At 29.0% G+C, this 18,332-nt stretch overlaps 1 protein-coding gene across 1 annotated transcript in view; it reads right to left on the bottom strand.

Annotated features, from left to right (window-relative positions):
* Nucleotides 1–8,682, bottom strand: part of LOC130453272 (proton-coupled amino acid transporter 1-like) — a 91,151-nt gene extending 82,469 nt beyond the window's left edge. Inside the window, exon 1 of the mRNA XM_056792911.1 lies at nucleotides 8,585–8,682. Coding sequence (XP_056648889.1) covers nucleotides 8,585–8,652 — 68 coding nt within the window. The 5' untranslated portion in view covers nucleotides 8,653–8,682. The remainder of the gene's footprint in view (nucleotides 1–8,584) is intronic.
* Nucleotides 8,683–18,332: the final 9,650 nt, after the last annotated feature.

The raw sequence follows: 18,332 nt of genomic DNA, 5'->3' as shown, positions 1-18,332 counted from the left end.
ACCACTAAGTTGGCGTAAAAGTACTGTTTATATACATAAGGACTAACAACTGAACAAATTTATGCCCTCGTATTATGAACTTTCCTGATAAATATTTATAGCGTTGTGTTAATCATTAGGGAGGACGAAAATATTCTGGTGAATTTTTTGTATATTTATCACAATATTAAGAATGATAAAATTAAATTGTCCGATTCTTGTATAACATAATTTATTCTTCTTTTCAATCCCCTTTATAATGTTTAGGTACTTGCTGTGGATTTATGGAAGCCAGAAGTCACTATTATTGTTGACTACGTGCTAGAGATTGAGTATAGAACATTTCATCACGATATACTTACAAGTGGTCGTATGGTAGTGGAAGTAGTGCGAAGAAAATCATACTGCTTTCCAAAGTTTTATTATTTCAAGTAATTTGATTATGTGAGGTTTCTTTAACTCTCTGGTAGTTAAAGAGGCGATCAATAATTGTGTACTGTTTCGTTTAATTGTGACATTGTATTTGTAATTTCCATAATAGTGATCAACTCACATACAATATACGTAGATTCACAATACTTTCTGTGTCGGTGTCTTGTATCTACCAGACACTAAAAAACACTTTAAGGTCGATGTTGTATTTTATAAGAAATTACGATAACAATGAACCTTTACTTTTGTCCATTGTGCGCAAAACAAATCATACTAGACAAATAAGGTGCGTTCAGAACACAAGTTAGTAGGTCCTGTTAGTTCTTCAACGATTTAATATATTTTAGAATAGAGTCGCTACTGAAACATTGATTAGAATAACTTTCCCGTCCATTGGATTAGCATACGAAGTACTATTTTATGTGGAGTTTATATTATAAATGGAATTTCTATGGTGACAGTTTTTGATTATTTAAAAAATAATTACCGTTTTATATACCAAATTTTTTTGCAAGCTGGATTTCCAGTGGTGAAAGCTTTTTGTATCATTTAAGTACCAAACTCTTCATTCGCAATCTCTTTAGACCTTTCCTTATGATGGTTTCTATGTCAGCTTTACTTCATAGATCTCTAATGCCTCTAATCTATTCTAATTCTCTTTCTGATCAGTTTCTTCATCTAATATTTTAGGGTCCAATATATTTCATAAAATCCGTCGATGAACTGAAATTTTCGAACAATTCATATTTCCGCTCTTATATAATTTTGAAAGATCAAGTTTCTTAGCCATTTAATAATGTTATGTTTCTCTTATTGATTTATCCTATTTCTTAACGGTGCAGGACTCATAGACACGTTTCTTTCTTACGTTGGTTATAAACTAACACCATGTATTCTAAACTAGTCTCTATGCATTAAACTATACACTAAGACTTTCACTACACTCTTCTAATTATCAACATATCAATTTATTCGAATACGACGTTTGTCTATCCTGATGTGTTCGGGATGATATCAGATTATTTACTGACTTCTTAGCTCATAAAAAAATAGTATTTATAATATTTAGAATTTCTCGAATAATTCTAGAGTGTAAGCAAACAAAAAAATAAAAAGGCATCCTTTGAAATTGGTTTTAAAAAACGATATAAACAAATCTGAGCTGTATATAAAAACATCTGGACTAACAACATCAACCGGTTATCGAGAGCCGGCGCATTCCTCCTGAAGTGGACAGACCTCACGGTCCATGTTGTGGACGAGTTCGTAACAATAATATATTACAAAGGTAGAAGTTTTTGCATTTAGCTATTTAACAAAAACAATTGAAACAACTGATAAATGAAAGTTTCAAATTCAGAAATATAATTATTAATCAATAATTTCCACATATACCTCGTCTAGAAATTTTAGTTAGCGACAAATTGTTAAAAATTTGGAAAATCAATATCCTTTTCAAATTAATTAAAAGGTATAATATAATACTACATTCTGAAGAAGGTAAAACAACACAAAATATTACAAACACTCATTACCACAATATATATATATATATATATATATATATATATATATATATATATATATATATATATATATATATATATATATACATACATGAAAACTAGCCTATAAACAGTTGAAGGTTATCAACATTCTAATAGTATAAGTTCCGGCTGCTAAATTACTTCCTCCATTAAAACAAAATCTATTTGTATAATAAAATTATCAATATCCAAAAAAATTTTTAGATATATATTAATAATCAATCAATTTAGTTCAAAACATTAATTTCAAAATACTTAGAACTTTCAATTATTAACACAAAGAATACTTGAAAAATCTCAAATAGAAGTTGATGATATAATAAATGAATTAAAAAGAATAATTAATGAATATTATAAGACATATCAAAAAGGATATTTAAACTATAGTTATATTCAAAGACAGGTACAATCATATCTGGGTAAAGACGCTACAGAATAAGATTAGACACTTTTTTCTCTTCACTGCATTTATCCATTTATATCTGTTATCCACTTCCCACTTAGATACTGAAAGTAGAATTCACATTTACTTTTTTCGCGCCCATAACACAACAACTGTTAAGAACAAATTCAATTTTCAGTTGTTTATTTAGATTAGGAGCATGATTTAATGATGACCAACCACATCGTGCGCTTAGATCGATTCAGTTGTGCCTCCTATATAATTCGATCCCTGCCAAGAGGAACGAGAAGAGAATAAAATAGAGGTATTCCATATGAATTAAGGGGATCGTCATAAAGCAATTATCAAACTCCAAAAGATCAGTTGATAAATTTGAGGAGAAAATAATTATAAAAATAATTTACTCCTCTATAAAGCCCATTTTGGAAATAATATTTAAACTTATTGAAAATGTAAAATGGCAGCTATGGAGCAATTGCCAACAAAACTAGATCAATGTTTCAAAAGTTGAATTTCATTCATTGATAGCATCTATAATTTTGAATTCCCTATGAAAAAGCTCACTTCATGTTAAAAAGAAGAGATTGGAAAAACCTAAGTTTATATAGGAAAAACCGTACTAGCACAAATAAAAAGTTTCAGATATTCACCAATTCAGATCTTTCTATTTCACTACTAGATCCAAAAAAATTGAAAATTCATAATTTCATGCCCCCTAAAACATGTGGTGTATCAAAACTCCACAAACCTAACATACCTCTTGAGCCAATTCCTCTCACGCTATCATCTAATGATTTGAAAAATATTTTGAATTGAACTTTATACTAAAATAAGAACTACCTACATTAAAAAGACATGAGAATTCGGAAAATAATTAGAAAAATTCAAATTGCTAACGATTATGTATTTATTTTGCTAAATAAAGTTTCTTTATTCACAAATATTCCTATTCCAATTGTGAAAGATGTATTGATAAAAATTGGAGGATATAAAAATAATGCATCAAAGCTATAGAGCACAATTAGTAATAGAAGATCTTGAGAGAGCAAACTTAACATAAATATTTCATTATTTTGTGGATATGATTGCATTATTGCAAATATGAAATAAAATTATTAAAAAAATTGATTGAGTTATCCACCAGATCTTGAGTTTAAATTCTTAGCTAATAAAAATAGAAGAGATAATTATCCTGAAGAAATTGTAAATAACATATCAAATGCTGTTTAAAAATTGTGACACTGATTACATAGGAAAGACATCTCAGCCTTTAGAAAAAAGATTAATAAAATAATAATTAAAAAAAAACCGCCTGCATGGATAACTACAATTAAAAATCAACTGAAAAGACTAAAACAAGATGAAAATTCAATGATAAGGTATTTTAAAAAAATAATGATTAGGTACTTAAAACCAGAAACATAAATTGAATCAGTACCAAACCAATGTCCCCGCATATTGTACACTTAGAAATATCAGCACGGTAGTTTTTTCACTTTTTTGCAACATTATAAACAGAATTACATTCGGAGGCATGCACAAAGAGATAATAATTTATCATAGCATTCAATTTCATGCCTCCGACTGAAATCCTGTTTATAATGTTGGAAAAAAGTGAAAAAAAATCCGTGCTGATATTTCTAAGTATACAGTATGCGGGGACATTGGTTTGGTACTGTTTCAATTTATGTTTCTGGTTTTAGGTACCTAATCATTATTTTTTTAAAATACATACTTTATCATTGAATTTTCATCTTGTTTCAGTCTTTTCAGTTGATTTTTAATTGTAGTTACCCATGTAGGCGGGTTTTTGTTTTTTTTTAATTATTATTTTATTTATGTCTTTAGTTAAGATTACGTAACCGGATTAATTCCTTGATTGAGTTTATGTCATGTGGTTGATTAAGCAATTTGTTAGGTAATAATAAAATTTTACTTACAATAATTAATTCAGATTTCCGGTGATTTTAATATTATTAAAGCTTGTAAAAATTTTAATTAACTCATAGAATTCAAAATTCAATTCAAATCTTTAATATTAACTATTATTCACTAAAACTTATCCTTATTTAACCTATGAAAATTCAACGTCATCAAAATCAAACCAATCAAAAATTAATGAAAATTCTTATAGTAACCAGAATAAATATTTCAATTAATCAATATTTCTATCAAAGTCAATTAGAATATTGAATTTTGAATTCCATGAGTTTAAAAATTTTTACAAGCTTTATTAATATCAAAATCATCGAAAATCTTGTTTAATTATTGTAAGTAAAATTTTATTATTGTTATACATTTATACATATTTCTTATATTGTATTTGACCATAATTTCAGTCCCAGACGATGAATACATAAATATTCGAAAGCTCGGAAAATATATTGAACTTAGTCCACTTTGGTTTTTCCTTGCCACGTTCCCAATCAAAAACTATATATTATTTACATATTACTTCCATTAATTGATTCTTTATCAAGATTAAAACAAAAATACACAAATTTATCCTTGTCACAATTTTATATTAATGCGGTGATCGTTTGTCATTCAACTAAAAAACAACCATAGAATTCAATTTCCACGTAACGAAGGTCGCAACAACTTCTACATAGCAAAACATGATATAATAGCTGGGAAAACCTTATACTTCATAAATACCTCGACCTAGAATTCCAATAACTCTGTCAATGATAGATAATTCATACAAAGATTTATATAAAAGATAGCTATAATCATTCTACATTATTCTTTCTGAATAATATGTTTTCATATTCCGTTTTTACCGAAATGATTGAAAAAGGAGAGAATAATTTGACACATCATTAAATAATAAACATGCTGTTTAAGCAACATATGAATTTTACGTCAAAACTATGTGCAAATTTTGCAAATATCTTGCCTTAGAACAATATTAAATGGAATATATGTATAGTATATACAAGGGCTTACAACAATTTCCGCAACTATATCAATTTATTTATCACTATCAAAATTTGAACATTTGAACACTACCTGTTTTTTGAAATAAATCCGTCGCATAAGATTATTTTTAGTTACACCTATAAGTAAAATAGCTGTTACTTTGTCAGCTAGAGCAGGTACCATTTTGTTTATGTAGATACTTATCCGTTTCGTTAAACAATAATTAAGCTAAAAATTCAAGAAATCATGGCATGTAAAAACGTCAATTAGAAACTTCAATTAAACAAGCGAACTTTTGAATATCTATTAATTAAAATCAGAACTCAAATTCTACTGTTTATTTATGTTAACCCTCAAAAACATCGTAAATACAATAAAAATTAGTATTCTAAATACCTTTCAAACGAGCCTTCACTTGAATAAGGTCCCATTTGAAATTATTGGTTTCATTTACCTAGTGACGTCACCGATGCCTATTACTTCACCTCTTACCACTAGTAGAGAATTTTACAGTTCATTTTCGAGCTCCAAATTTTATGAGTCTAAGTATCATCGTTACACATAAAAGAGAAGAAGACGGGAATTTTGAGAACCACATCTATGTATATAAATAAATGGTTTCACAAATCAGACTTTATAATTTTTCAGGCTAATGAATAGTGTTAGTAAGGTATTGACATGCTCAAGTTTTTTCTTACAGTATGTCTCAAAACATTGTATACACTTTCCTATTTTTCAAATTGTGAGTTTTCCACCAAATAGAGTCATAAAATTCAATTATATTTCAACTTTCCTGAATTGTAACATCTGAATAAACATTTTTATTAAAATAATCTAACTTACAAAGTATATGCAGCACATACCATATTATAGCAACAAAAACTAATATTACATTTTAAGATCAGACTTTCCGCATATCGACTAAATAATATTTTAAAATTACATTGAAAAACATAAAAAAGCTGTGACACGACCTTTTTGCGAATGTAAAGGAAGTATAAATATTAGAAAATGAGAAGAATGATTTTAGGTTAAATTTTATTTATAATATAATTATTAATTGAAAAGTGATCATAATATTCTAGAGTACCATATCTTAGGCGTTCCTGGTAACTATGTTAATTTTGGTATCAATATTAGTAATGATAAGATTGTTTTAGCTAAAAGCTACCTAAAAACTAAGTTAGATGGATAAGATGAAACAATTTCTCAGGTGGGTGCTCCCAAGAAAATGCAGTTGAATTTACTCAAACTACCAAATACACTGATATGGTGAATGACTAGTTTTATTAATATTGTCATTCATGTGAGTGGTTGATGAATTTTATCGATTAAATTTGGAAATAACATTCTTCTCATTATTTTGAATTATCTATTAATTATTAATCCACACCTTTAGGGGAATGATTGTTTGTCATATCTGGAAATGTTTCTTTGTGATACTAACGAGGCCGTTAATTGAATTTCAGCATGAAGAATAAATGCTTTGAAATTTTTATCACGTTATTTATAATTCATAATTATTATCGAGATTTCCAAGGCTATTCGAATATTATATTAGTAATATATTATTTTTCTAACGTATCTAATTTTGGATTAATTCGGTTATAATAATTATTAAAGTCAGCTAGACTAAGTTCGATCTCTGTTGTGCACAAGTTCAAAGAAAGTAACCCTGTATTGTCTTTTAAGTTCTGGATGTAGTTTTTTATCCATAATCAATATTATTCTCATGGTCTGTTATTCTCAGAATGTCAGCAATTTGGAAAACCTAGGGATGACGGTTAATAATAAGATTTACGAAACAGATAGGACAGGAAGTAGAACACTGGAAACTCTCAGTAATTCATTGTAATCGAAAATACTTTGGAAACAAGCAAAATATAAGAAGAAAAATATTTGAACGCAAAAAAACTAAGTAATAAAGAAGTTTGAAAAGCTTATACGAACATATATAAAATAAATATGACCGTGGTTTGAGCAGGATGTCAGTTTTTTTCAGACAGGGATTAAAAGCATACCTAAGAAGTGATTCCAGGCAGTCAGAACGGGTTTGAAGAAGAAAACCGTGAAGAAATAGACAGGGATACGAGATAGCTGATTATAGACGAATATTAAGGCTCCTTATAAAACTATAGAATAGTCTTTATGTTAGGTCTCTCTGAATAAATTTTTTTGTGAAAAATATTTTTAACGTTTTCACATAATTTCGGCTTTGATCAAATTGAATCCTTTGTTTTTTCAGTTGTATGACCTGTTGATTAATGTATTTCTTGAATATAAACTAAATTACAATATATCATGATTCACAACATCATATGCTGGAGTGTTCATGTTGAAATAACGAAATTTCCTGAAGCTTTCTATATCTTTCAATATTTCCAAAAAATTATAAAAGGTGCTTGGACATCGGTGCAGAATTTGACTCTCTCGAAATTTGTATATCTTACTTTTTCATATTTAAATCTGGAGTTTGTCACGGAGAGAACAATCAAACTCCCTGGGCTTCAAAATCAAATCACTATTATGCAAGATCATATCACTAGGTATGCAATTAATTTAGAAGCTGTTGACAAGAAAAGCATACTTTTCGAGCAATTTAATGTAATTTATTTGAATTTTCGTTGTAAGTATGAGATTTTGAGACATAGCAATAACTAAATTATTCAATTTACCTACATCTCTTCTAAACAAATTCATCAGGACACCGTAATGATATAATTCCACAGCTCATTTGATAGCTTTATGAAAACTATTAGTCTAGTGTCGTGACAGAAAAATACAAAATATTGTCTGTATTAACCCAATTCTATTGCAATTTTCCAAAACTGACAACTTTTCTTTTCTGTCTTCATCGACTGAAAATCAATGCAATATAGTTTTGAGACATAAAAAATGAGATAACAGCCATAACAATGGACTACGATAATTCACAAGATTTGTGGGCAGAGACTCGTTCCCAATAATAATAATCGTTATGAAATGAGGAGAGTACATAAAATAATACTGCTACAGCTCAAATGAAACATTATGTTCTGTACAGAATAACTTGCCATCATATTATACACTAATAGTCAATTAAATAATCAGTAATGCTGCCTGAGTTTTATTCCCAAGGTAAACTTGAACGTAAGTGTTTTTAATAAATTCATAAATTCACTCAACAAAAAATTCCTGAGAAGTATAAAAAATTAAATATTGCAAAGATAACTACTATGAAATATTTGATAAGCTAATTGAACGTCTTTCAATTTGCTCATTCGAACTTAGTGTATAATCATAAATACTCAATATGACTTACCCATTTTGGTGAGAAACGGCATTGTAGCTCGAATAATGAGCGTTATCAAGTAGACGTTCGTGACTCATTCTTTCACCATAGATTACTTAATCGAAACTGTCTTGAAAAATTTCCTTATCCTTGTTTTACTTTATACATTTAGCTTATCTAAATAAAAAAACATAATACGTGGGTGTATTAAAACTGATAAATGAGTGGACTTATTTACATAAAAACCATAATAGACATGTAAACAACTCAAAATAATGTCATTTATTTACGAGAAATAGAAATTTGTAATTATGAGTTTGATAAAACCTTCATTCAATTTGAGCTGAGAAGTAGACAATAATTAGTGAAGTTCAGAAGTGCACGACTTTTTAAGTAGAAGAAGCCATAGTTCTACTCTATTATTTAATGGATGATAACCAATTATCAACAGTTTGTTTTTTTAGTGAACAAAGCAAACTACCTGATTGCAAGCAATATTAATGACACCATAGGGTGGTTCTAGAGCTTTTTGCCAATTTGTCTTCTATAATTCTTAATAATTGCAGAAAGGTCAAATGTTATATTTTAACAAGCCAAGTGGCCCTTCATTTGTCTCACTTGAATCTATTCGCTGTAATATTGCGATAATTGAAAAAAATAACATGTTCGATCTTCCCCAATTCTTCCAAATCCGTTAATAGATCATTTTAAAAAACTTTAAGCCGATTGACTTTTTTAAAAAAGTGTGCTCAGTCAGCCATGTTTCATATAAGTAGAATATTAGTTGGCCACATATTCTCAATTTACATAGTTCCCTTATATATTTACGCCTCCAATAAATGTAAATGTTTGACATTATTAAGTGTTGATAAAATCTTGCCATTTGTTAGTTTTGCTTATCAAATTGGAATTAATTAACTTTATTCCTTACAACATGATTAACTGCCTTTTCGATTCCCATGAAGATGCCTTCTTCGCAGGTTCCATAATTGAACTGTTTTTTTTTCTTTATTTCAAAAGACCCAACTTCTATCTATTTCGAACATTGCGAAATTTTTTAAACTTTCACATTTCACTTCGTCATAACCTGTAATTATGCATGCAAATTTCAAGTCTAGAGATTCAGTTAATTTTTCTCTGCTCTGCTTTTATAAATGTAGAATACGATAAAAATTAATAATAAAATGAATAATTCATCATCCTACCTAGCCAATAATAGAGTGTTTATTATTAAAAGGAGCGACTGTGTTCTTTGGATATTGAACTTATTTTCATTTGCTGTCACTCAGATAAAATCGCTTAGCACTCTAAATGATCCAAAGTGAAAGCATTGCTTACACTACCACTACACCAATACTCAATGCCTGATGCGATTTTGATAATCAAAAGAGACTAATATAATGGAGCTCCAAAATTTGGCGAATACGCCGAATCATTATAATTGTAGGCGCCTTTGATATTGCCTTTAATGTATGTTTTTTAGCGAGCTGCTCATGTTATTTTCTTGGAAGTAATTTCTCGAAAAGTCTTTTTATTTATTTGTTTTATTATTGAATTTCCAGAACTCTAGAAATATCTTTTCTGATATAAATTTGATCATGTTAAGCGGAGTCATAGTGAACAGAACGAAATAGAAAAGTAATCAGTAAATTTAAATAAATTAGAAAAGTCTATAAGTTAGTTAAGTCTAGTGTAGGACAGAAATAGTATAAATGAATAAGAAAAACAGTACAATACAAACACTAAACTTTTAGTGTAATTTAATTTATTCATATTAAAAAATTCTGTTAATGTCAATACGATTTTGAAATCTTTTTGTTTGATCTGTTTATTCATCACATATGAAATATCAAAAATTGCATATATATTTATTTAAAATATAATTCTATATAACAATTAAAAGGAGTGACTGTTACTAAAATTATAACCAATTGATCAGTAACTGTGGCAAAACATCTTCTTAGAAAACTTATCAGTTGCTTCAACAGTAGCTACATTAGCACTGCAAGCTAAAGATATATTCATTCCAAATTTCATGTATAATTTGATCATTTCTTTTTAAATAAATTTCTAGGAATTCTAGGAATTGCCTCTTCATATTCCTTAATTATTGAATAAATCAAATTCAATTAATTCAAAATGAAGTAGCCTCCCCATATGTTGAAAATTTAGCTAGTTACGCAGATGCTGAATTAATTCTTGAAACAATAGAAAGATGTGCGAAAAACGTTATGCCAATCATGGAAGATGATACCACAAAACAAAAAAATGTTTTTTGTACACCCTAAGGTACTTAGGTACTTAGTATATTCTAAAGAACGATTTATGATGAAAAAACAATTGAGTTTATGAAGTTATTTCTCAATATTATGAAGGAGCTTGATAAATATAAACATAAATTCACCTGAGTACATTTTTATAGCGAAATTCTGCTTCTTAGAGTCCCAAACACAGAATCCTGACTAAAAATACGTAAGTTGTTCCAAGAGTCAAAGTATTTAGATTGTTTGCTGCTGAAATTATGAATGATTATTAGTAAAGCAGAAAAATTTGCCAGAATAATAGTAGAAGTCGACCCCTAATCAATTTAGTAAATTATAATAAAGTAGTTTTTCATTATTTATGTTCATAATGTATGTTGAATATTATTGTAATTAATCTTCATATGCTCTGCCCATGCATTTATTGATAAATCGATACAATTATTTATCCTCATGTGTCATTATAATCTATTATGTATAAACTCACGCTAGAAACTGAGAAATCTCAACCTGTTGAAGGGTGCCTACAGCAAAAGTTCGAACTCGACAAAATCATTTCTTAGCATGGAAACGGGTCATCTTAAAAGTGTTTTAAAAAATTGAACCTAATGTAAATTCACAAAGATTTGATGGATACATTAGGGATATTTGCAGTATCATACGATATTATTATGGTATCGTGATTGAGTGATAAACAGTCCTGTATAGACGAACACTATCAATCTATCGATTCGGAAAATGATTACTCAATTACGACCCCTGTCATAATTTAACATGTATCCTTTTTATCGATGAAGTCCCATTTAACCAGAAATAATTCTAAATTCATACTAATTAATCATTGATAACTTCAACACTTATATCTGTATTGGTTATTAGTTCATACTTTTCAAATCAAAATACTTCGAAAACGGTGAGAAATTGAATATGCTAGTTCGTTTGAAATTACAATCCGTGTAACAAGCGTCTTCTATAAGATTTAGGAATAAAAAAATTCGTATTCAATTTCATTACAATGTTGTCAGTAGTTTTGGAAATATTGTGAGAAATATGTATGAATTTTGTTTCTTCATTCCTTTATTTTGAATACGGATGCAAACTCCAATTATTTTTCAGTTTTCGACGTACTCTAGAAGCGGGGTCGCCTTTCTTACATTACCCTGTATACAGATAAATTCACACTTCCATTTACTTCAGTTTCCTCATATCAAAGCAAAGCATCAAGTGATTCTAATTCGCCCATCATCCATCGTGGTTGTTGAGATATTTTCAAATATATTGAGCATTTTTTACTGGATTTCATTCAGTTTTCTAATTGGTAATACAAAAAGGCGATAGAAGTCAACTCAATAAAAATAGCTGTAAATTGTACTCAAGATATATTTGAAAAGTACTAGAAAGTTGAACAATTACAGAATTTAGAGCAAAGAGATTTCGCGAATTTCCAAATAATGAATTATTTGATTAATTCAATACTTTCATATTAATCGTATAAGATCCTATAATCTTGTTCATAAATATGTGAAAAACTATTAGTAACACCTTGTGATCCATTACCAATTTTTTATTTCTTCTTATATATTAATTCTATTACCTAAAATACTCCAACTATATTAAACATAATATAATACAAAAACCAAAGATTTTCGAAGAATGGATTAGAATGAATTACTCCGATATCAAATTTTCCGTTTATATTGCAAACAAAACACGTACAATTTACATTGGTTGATGGCAACGGAAAGTCACTAATGAATGAATATTTTTCAGTAACGAATTTGATAAAATATCGTGCAGATATAACTCATTCCTTTTTAATTATTTTTTTTTTTTTTTCATCAACAGATCGAGCAGCATAAAAATTAGGAATTCAAATTTTACATTTGAATATATATATATATATATATATATATATATATATATATATATATATATATATATAAATGCATCTCTGTCTCTTCTGTTTCAAAATTAGTTTTTTTGATAGTTTTTAAAAGAAAGATAAATTTTGACGCTTCAGCTTTTCTTTCAGTCTTTATCAAAATTTATCTTTCTTTTAAAAACTATCAAAAAAACTAATTTTAAAACAGAAGAGGCCTAAAATCAAGAACATTTAGATCCATTTATACATATATATTTACAATAGGAAAAACATAAACATTGTAGTTGATGATGTTGTTGATCTTGTCACTTAGAAATTTACAATAAATGTATTTTGTAAAAAATGTCGTCTATTCGCTTTAATTGCCTATTCTCTATTTAAAATGCAAATTAGCAAGTGGCCTTCGGAGTTAACGGGCTACTTAATAGATTCTGCCTAGTTAATATAACATAAAATATCCGTTATAAATCTAAATGAAATACTAATTGAATACTTAATTGAATACTTAATTTGGTAATGAGGTTGGGATGCAACAATCTATTGTTAAGTCATCACTCTCGGAGCTTTAAAATATGGTTACAATGGAGATGTTTTTCATTTCTTAAAAAAATAGTTTTTTAGTAAAAATAACTTGAAAAATATGGAAGATACGTTAAAACTGCTATAGAACAAAAAGTAAAGTTTTTTTAATAATTTTTTTTATTTTTTAGCATTTACCATAACCCCCACAGCATTTGACTGGTACCTTTTTTGAGTCCTTTGGCATTTGACTGGTACCTTTTTTGAGTCCTTTGAACGTTTACTTTCTAATAATGAAGGCTTCAATGTATTCAAAATTTTTTTAAGCAAATAGATTATAAATTTTCATACAAAATTGTTTTATAATCGAGTACCTAGCTCAAATAAAGCACTACAAACAATATCAATTTAACATCAGTAATATTTCCAATTCTATAAATAAGATCATAAATGTTTTTCTTTCAAATTTTTTGCAATAAGGGATGATTTTTAAGGGTGAAAAATTTATGATAAAGAAACATTTCAGTCGAATACAATAAAAAGAAGACTTTTAATATGAAGTAAGTAAGATAAAGTACTATAATTGTATCTTTTTCAATTTTATCATAAGAAGGGTTTAGTTTTTAAGTGTTCAAATACATTGATTAAGGGCTGAAAACATAAATAGTATCCTAAAGCATCATGCAATCTTTATTTTAATCCTACAAAAGTTCTGTTAACTTTCTAAAAGCTTTTATTTTTATTTTATCGAATTTTGACTATAAGGGGTATTTATTACGACTAAAAATAATTTGCACATATCGGCAGAGAGTAGTTTTTTGAAGTGAAGGATAAATAGAACTCAATTCTAAAACTTCACGCAATTCTATGCGCCATGATGGAATTCTGAGATGATATTGTATTTTTACCGTTTTTCACTGGACTGTCTAGAAAGAGAGAATGATGAACAATCATTACCTTTTCTTGACACTAAATTTATTTTTAACCAACACCATAAAATTTTCATCGACTGGTATAGGAAACCAATAAGTTCTAGAAAATATATTACGTATCATTTACTATATACTATAGGAGGTTTATTAGGGAGAAGAAATGTGAGCTCAGTGGAATAAGCTTCTATATGCATATACACTCCATATTATTGGAGTAGTCAGCTAAATCACAGCAGCTGAAGTAGTCTGTGTACAAGCATCACAAGCTTTGGTGTTCAAGCAAAATCTATATAATTGGATTTACTACTTACTTACAAAACTTGTAATTCAACCCAATAATCACAATATGGGAGCTAGTTTATGTAGAAAATAGTGTGACTTATCCAAATTAAAGGTAGGTTGGTTAAAAAAACATGGTCCATTGTATATGATTTTAAAAATAAGGCTTCTTCATCGAGCATAATCTCTACTTCATCTGAAAACATCAATAATTACTTTGTGAATGTAGCCAAAAAATTTATAAAATTATATTCAGTACAATTAATGACATCAAAAATAAATACTCATCTGGAACTGATGGGCTCACATTAAAAATGTTATCGAGTTTGCCCGATTGCACATTAAATCACCTTACCACTTTAATTAATGTTTCATTTCAAAATAGCCTTATTCCCAATTGTCTTAAGACGGCTATAATTATACCTCTGCATAAAAGAGCAGATAAAATTCGAGCATCGATTTATACTCCTTCCCACGTTATTTAAGATCATAGGAAGAGTGAGAAATAGGCTCTTATCATTTCTTTTTAAATATAAAATACTCACTACCCATCAATTTGGATTTTTAAATAACAAATTATGCTATACTCTCCCTCCTAAATAATGTCTACACTCTAGCCTAAACAGCCATCACACCACTGCAACACCTTTTTGTGATTTTACTAAGGCTTTCGATTGTGTTAATCATAATATTTTACTATAAAATTGCAGTATTACAGCGGAACACCTCTCGCATGTTTTAAGTCATATCTTACCAACAGAAGTCAGCTTGTAAGGGTTGATACAACGATGTCTTCTTACAAGCCTAGAATGTCGAGTGCCCCAGTGCTCAGTACTAGGCCCTATTTTGTTTCTTCTGTTAATAAACGATATCGCCTATCTAGACATCAGTGCAGAGGACACTAGTTTCTCTTGGAGCAACCCTGATCTGACGGCACTTCATAGGACCATATCTAGTAACCTAATCAGCCTTAAATGGAGCGATTCGAATGTTTTCTGTCTCAACGTTTCTAAAACTAAAGTTTTATCATATAAAAATACATTGTAGCCTTTTTTATTAAATAAAACCACCATTTAAGTGCGGGTATGCTGCATACTAGTTTAATTGTGGTATGGACTTATATACGACTTACTAATTATTACTATTACTATTACCTATAATTGTGTTACTCATTGTGGTTTTCTTCTGTATATTGTAATTTTATTTGTTTTATCTTTATTTAGTTATTTTTATGTTTTGTTTCTAGTTTTTACAAGCTACAAATTTGACAATAAGGCATTTCTCTTTCTCTCTCTCTCTCTGAACTAATGCCCGGCTACTGTTGTAGAAGCTTAGGCCATTAAAATCAAGTTCACTGTACTAACATTGTTAACCAAAGCTCTAAATTAGAATTATCGCTTTAGTATATTGGAGACCAAGTGTTACAACACAAAGCTACAGCCAATGCCCAGAGCCACCAATCTAAACAAAATTTTTGGTGGAAAGGATGTGATAAAGTTCATTGCCTCCTTTGTCCCTTGAGATATCAATTTGTAAATTTGATGGATTATTTTACATTACTAGTTTTCACATTCCAGAATTAGTTACAGTTTTACGGGGTAGGATGCTTCAGAATGATATTCTCTATATTTTATATTTGGAATCAGCTCAACTTCCCCATTACAATAATATATGGCTGTAATGTGTTATACGGAGTATTTAAAAAATTATAACCAATTTTCCATAAAATACCCTGTACAATGTAAGAGAATTTCAAGAATGGGGACCTATTGTGGCCAAATTATTTGAATAGTAGTAAAAATTCTTCACTTTGTTAATATTCATTGAATACCCATACCAAAAATTATTAGTTCTTGAAATATTTTGATTATTCTATGCAAAACAATGATAATATACCAATATGTAATTATTTAACAATTAATTGGGAGTTGGCTATGATTTATTTGTCAAAAACTGATATTTGACAATGATACGATATGATAATAGGTACATTATTGTTTCGATTTAGCGGTTTAGTACATTTTTTAGTGTTGAAATTTGAACTAGGGAAAAAATGAATTTCATTAGTGATGGAATGATTAATATGATTTGGATATTGAAAAAACTATCAGCAAGAGTACACCATGAAAGGTTTTCTGAACGGTGGCAACCTACAAAAACAAACTTAAAGAGATCGATAGAGCGAAGTGGTTCCATCGCCCGGGATTATGAAAAAGATAATCGACGAAAAATTTTTGTGACAGAAGACAATTGAATGAATTTCCAAGAACTGAACTACTTCGATAAGCAAAGAATGCTTGACAAAAACAAAATGCACCCTTACCACATTTCCTCACAACTAGAATTAACCGAATTTAATTTTGAATAAAGACAGAGTGACAGTGACACACATTCAAACTAGGCGGTCGTTGAATGTCTTCTGAAGTACTGTTGGTGAATATGTAGAAAGACCATATTTTTTGAAGAACATTCAAATACTGAGGTGTATTCAGATTTTCTAGTGAACCTTTTTTTTTAGAAGAATTCCCCCTTCGTATACATCGAAGCATGTGATTTTTGCATGATGGTACATCTGTTCACGCTAATCAATTAATTCTTGGTGAATTGGAAGATGGATTGGAAGAAATGGTCCAGTACAGTGGCCACCAAAGTCACCAGATTTCAATAAAATTGACTCATTTCCCTGAGGTAACAGAATGAAGTGTACAAAATCTAACCGAGGATGATGACATGCTAGGGAGAATACGGAATGCATTCGGGAATGTAACTCTTTCAATTATCGCTTTCAAGCATGCATAGATGTCTTTTGAGATCATTTCGAACATCTATTGTGATAATCTAGACGTGTACGTATACTTTCGTGAATAGGATAGTTTTTCAACGTTTCGTTCCTGTAGTTTATTTGTAATATATTCGTTTTTACTTTGTATTTGCAATTCAACTTCTACAGTACCAAACAGCAATTTTTGACAAATAATTCATACCCAACTCACATTTAATTGTTAAATGATTAAATACAGGTACATCGTTTTTCAGCACAGAAAAATCAAAATATTTCAAGAGCTAATAATTTTAGATATAGCCTAACAAAAAAAAAAGTTTTTCGGTGGTACTTTTCGATACTCGATAAAATACAATGTGATTCATCTGACAAAACCAAGAAAATTATGTATTATTATTTTATTTCAAAATGTATCAGATTCAATGAATATTAACGGAATAAATAATTTCCCGGAATTTTCTGTACAATTCGATTATTTTGGCCGTAAGAGAACTTATATGCTTATATGCAATAAAATATAGGGTGTTTCTTCAAAAAATGTATCTTTGATATTGCACAGCATTCTGGGACACCCTGTAAGATTGAAAATAATGTTAAAATGTGAAGACTAATAATCCCTGAAATTCTCAAATTGATATCTAAGGGACAAAGCAGACAGTGAACTTTGGAGAGCTGTTATGATATTTACTCGGACGAAACAGCAGGGCTCACTGCCGGAACTTCTTTAGAAGATTCAAAATATTGACTCTTCTCTCCTTATTCATCTTTGAATCCGTTTGCCTAATTCCTAAGCACGCTTCTCCAATTATAAAGTCATTATTGCACAACTATCCACGAAACACGCGAAAGACGACGTTTATCCACCTACTCCACGTGAAGAATTAGTTAAGAGCTCAATACTTTACAAAGAATGCACAATCATTTGCCAATTTAAATTAAATATTTAACATATTTTCTTGTATTTTAGCAATAATTTGTGGCATATTTACTAGAAAGTGCTCTCTACTCCATAAACTACTTTTATTCTAATGTTTCATTCGGACCATGCTGCAAACTGCTTCATTGTTGTTATTGATTTTTAATACAAATTATTACCTATTTTAGGATCACCGTATAGTTGGTT

This window comes from Diorhabda sublineata, chromosome 2 (genome assembly GCF_026230105.1).
Source record: "Diorhabda sublineata isolate icDioSubl1.1 chromosome 2, icDioSubl1.1, whole genome shotgun sequence".
Taxonomy (NCBI): domain Eukaryota; kingdom Metazoa; phylum Arthropoda; class Insecta; order Coleoptera; family Chrysomelidae; genus Diorhabda; species Diorhabda sublineata.
This window is presented reverse-complemented; position numbering and strand designations above follow the sequence as displayed.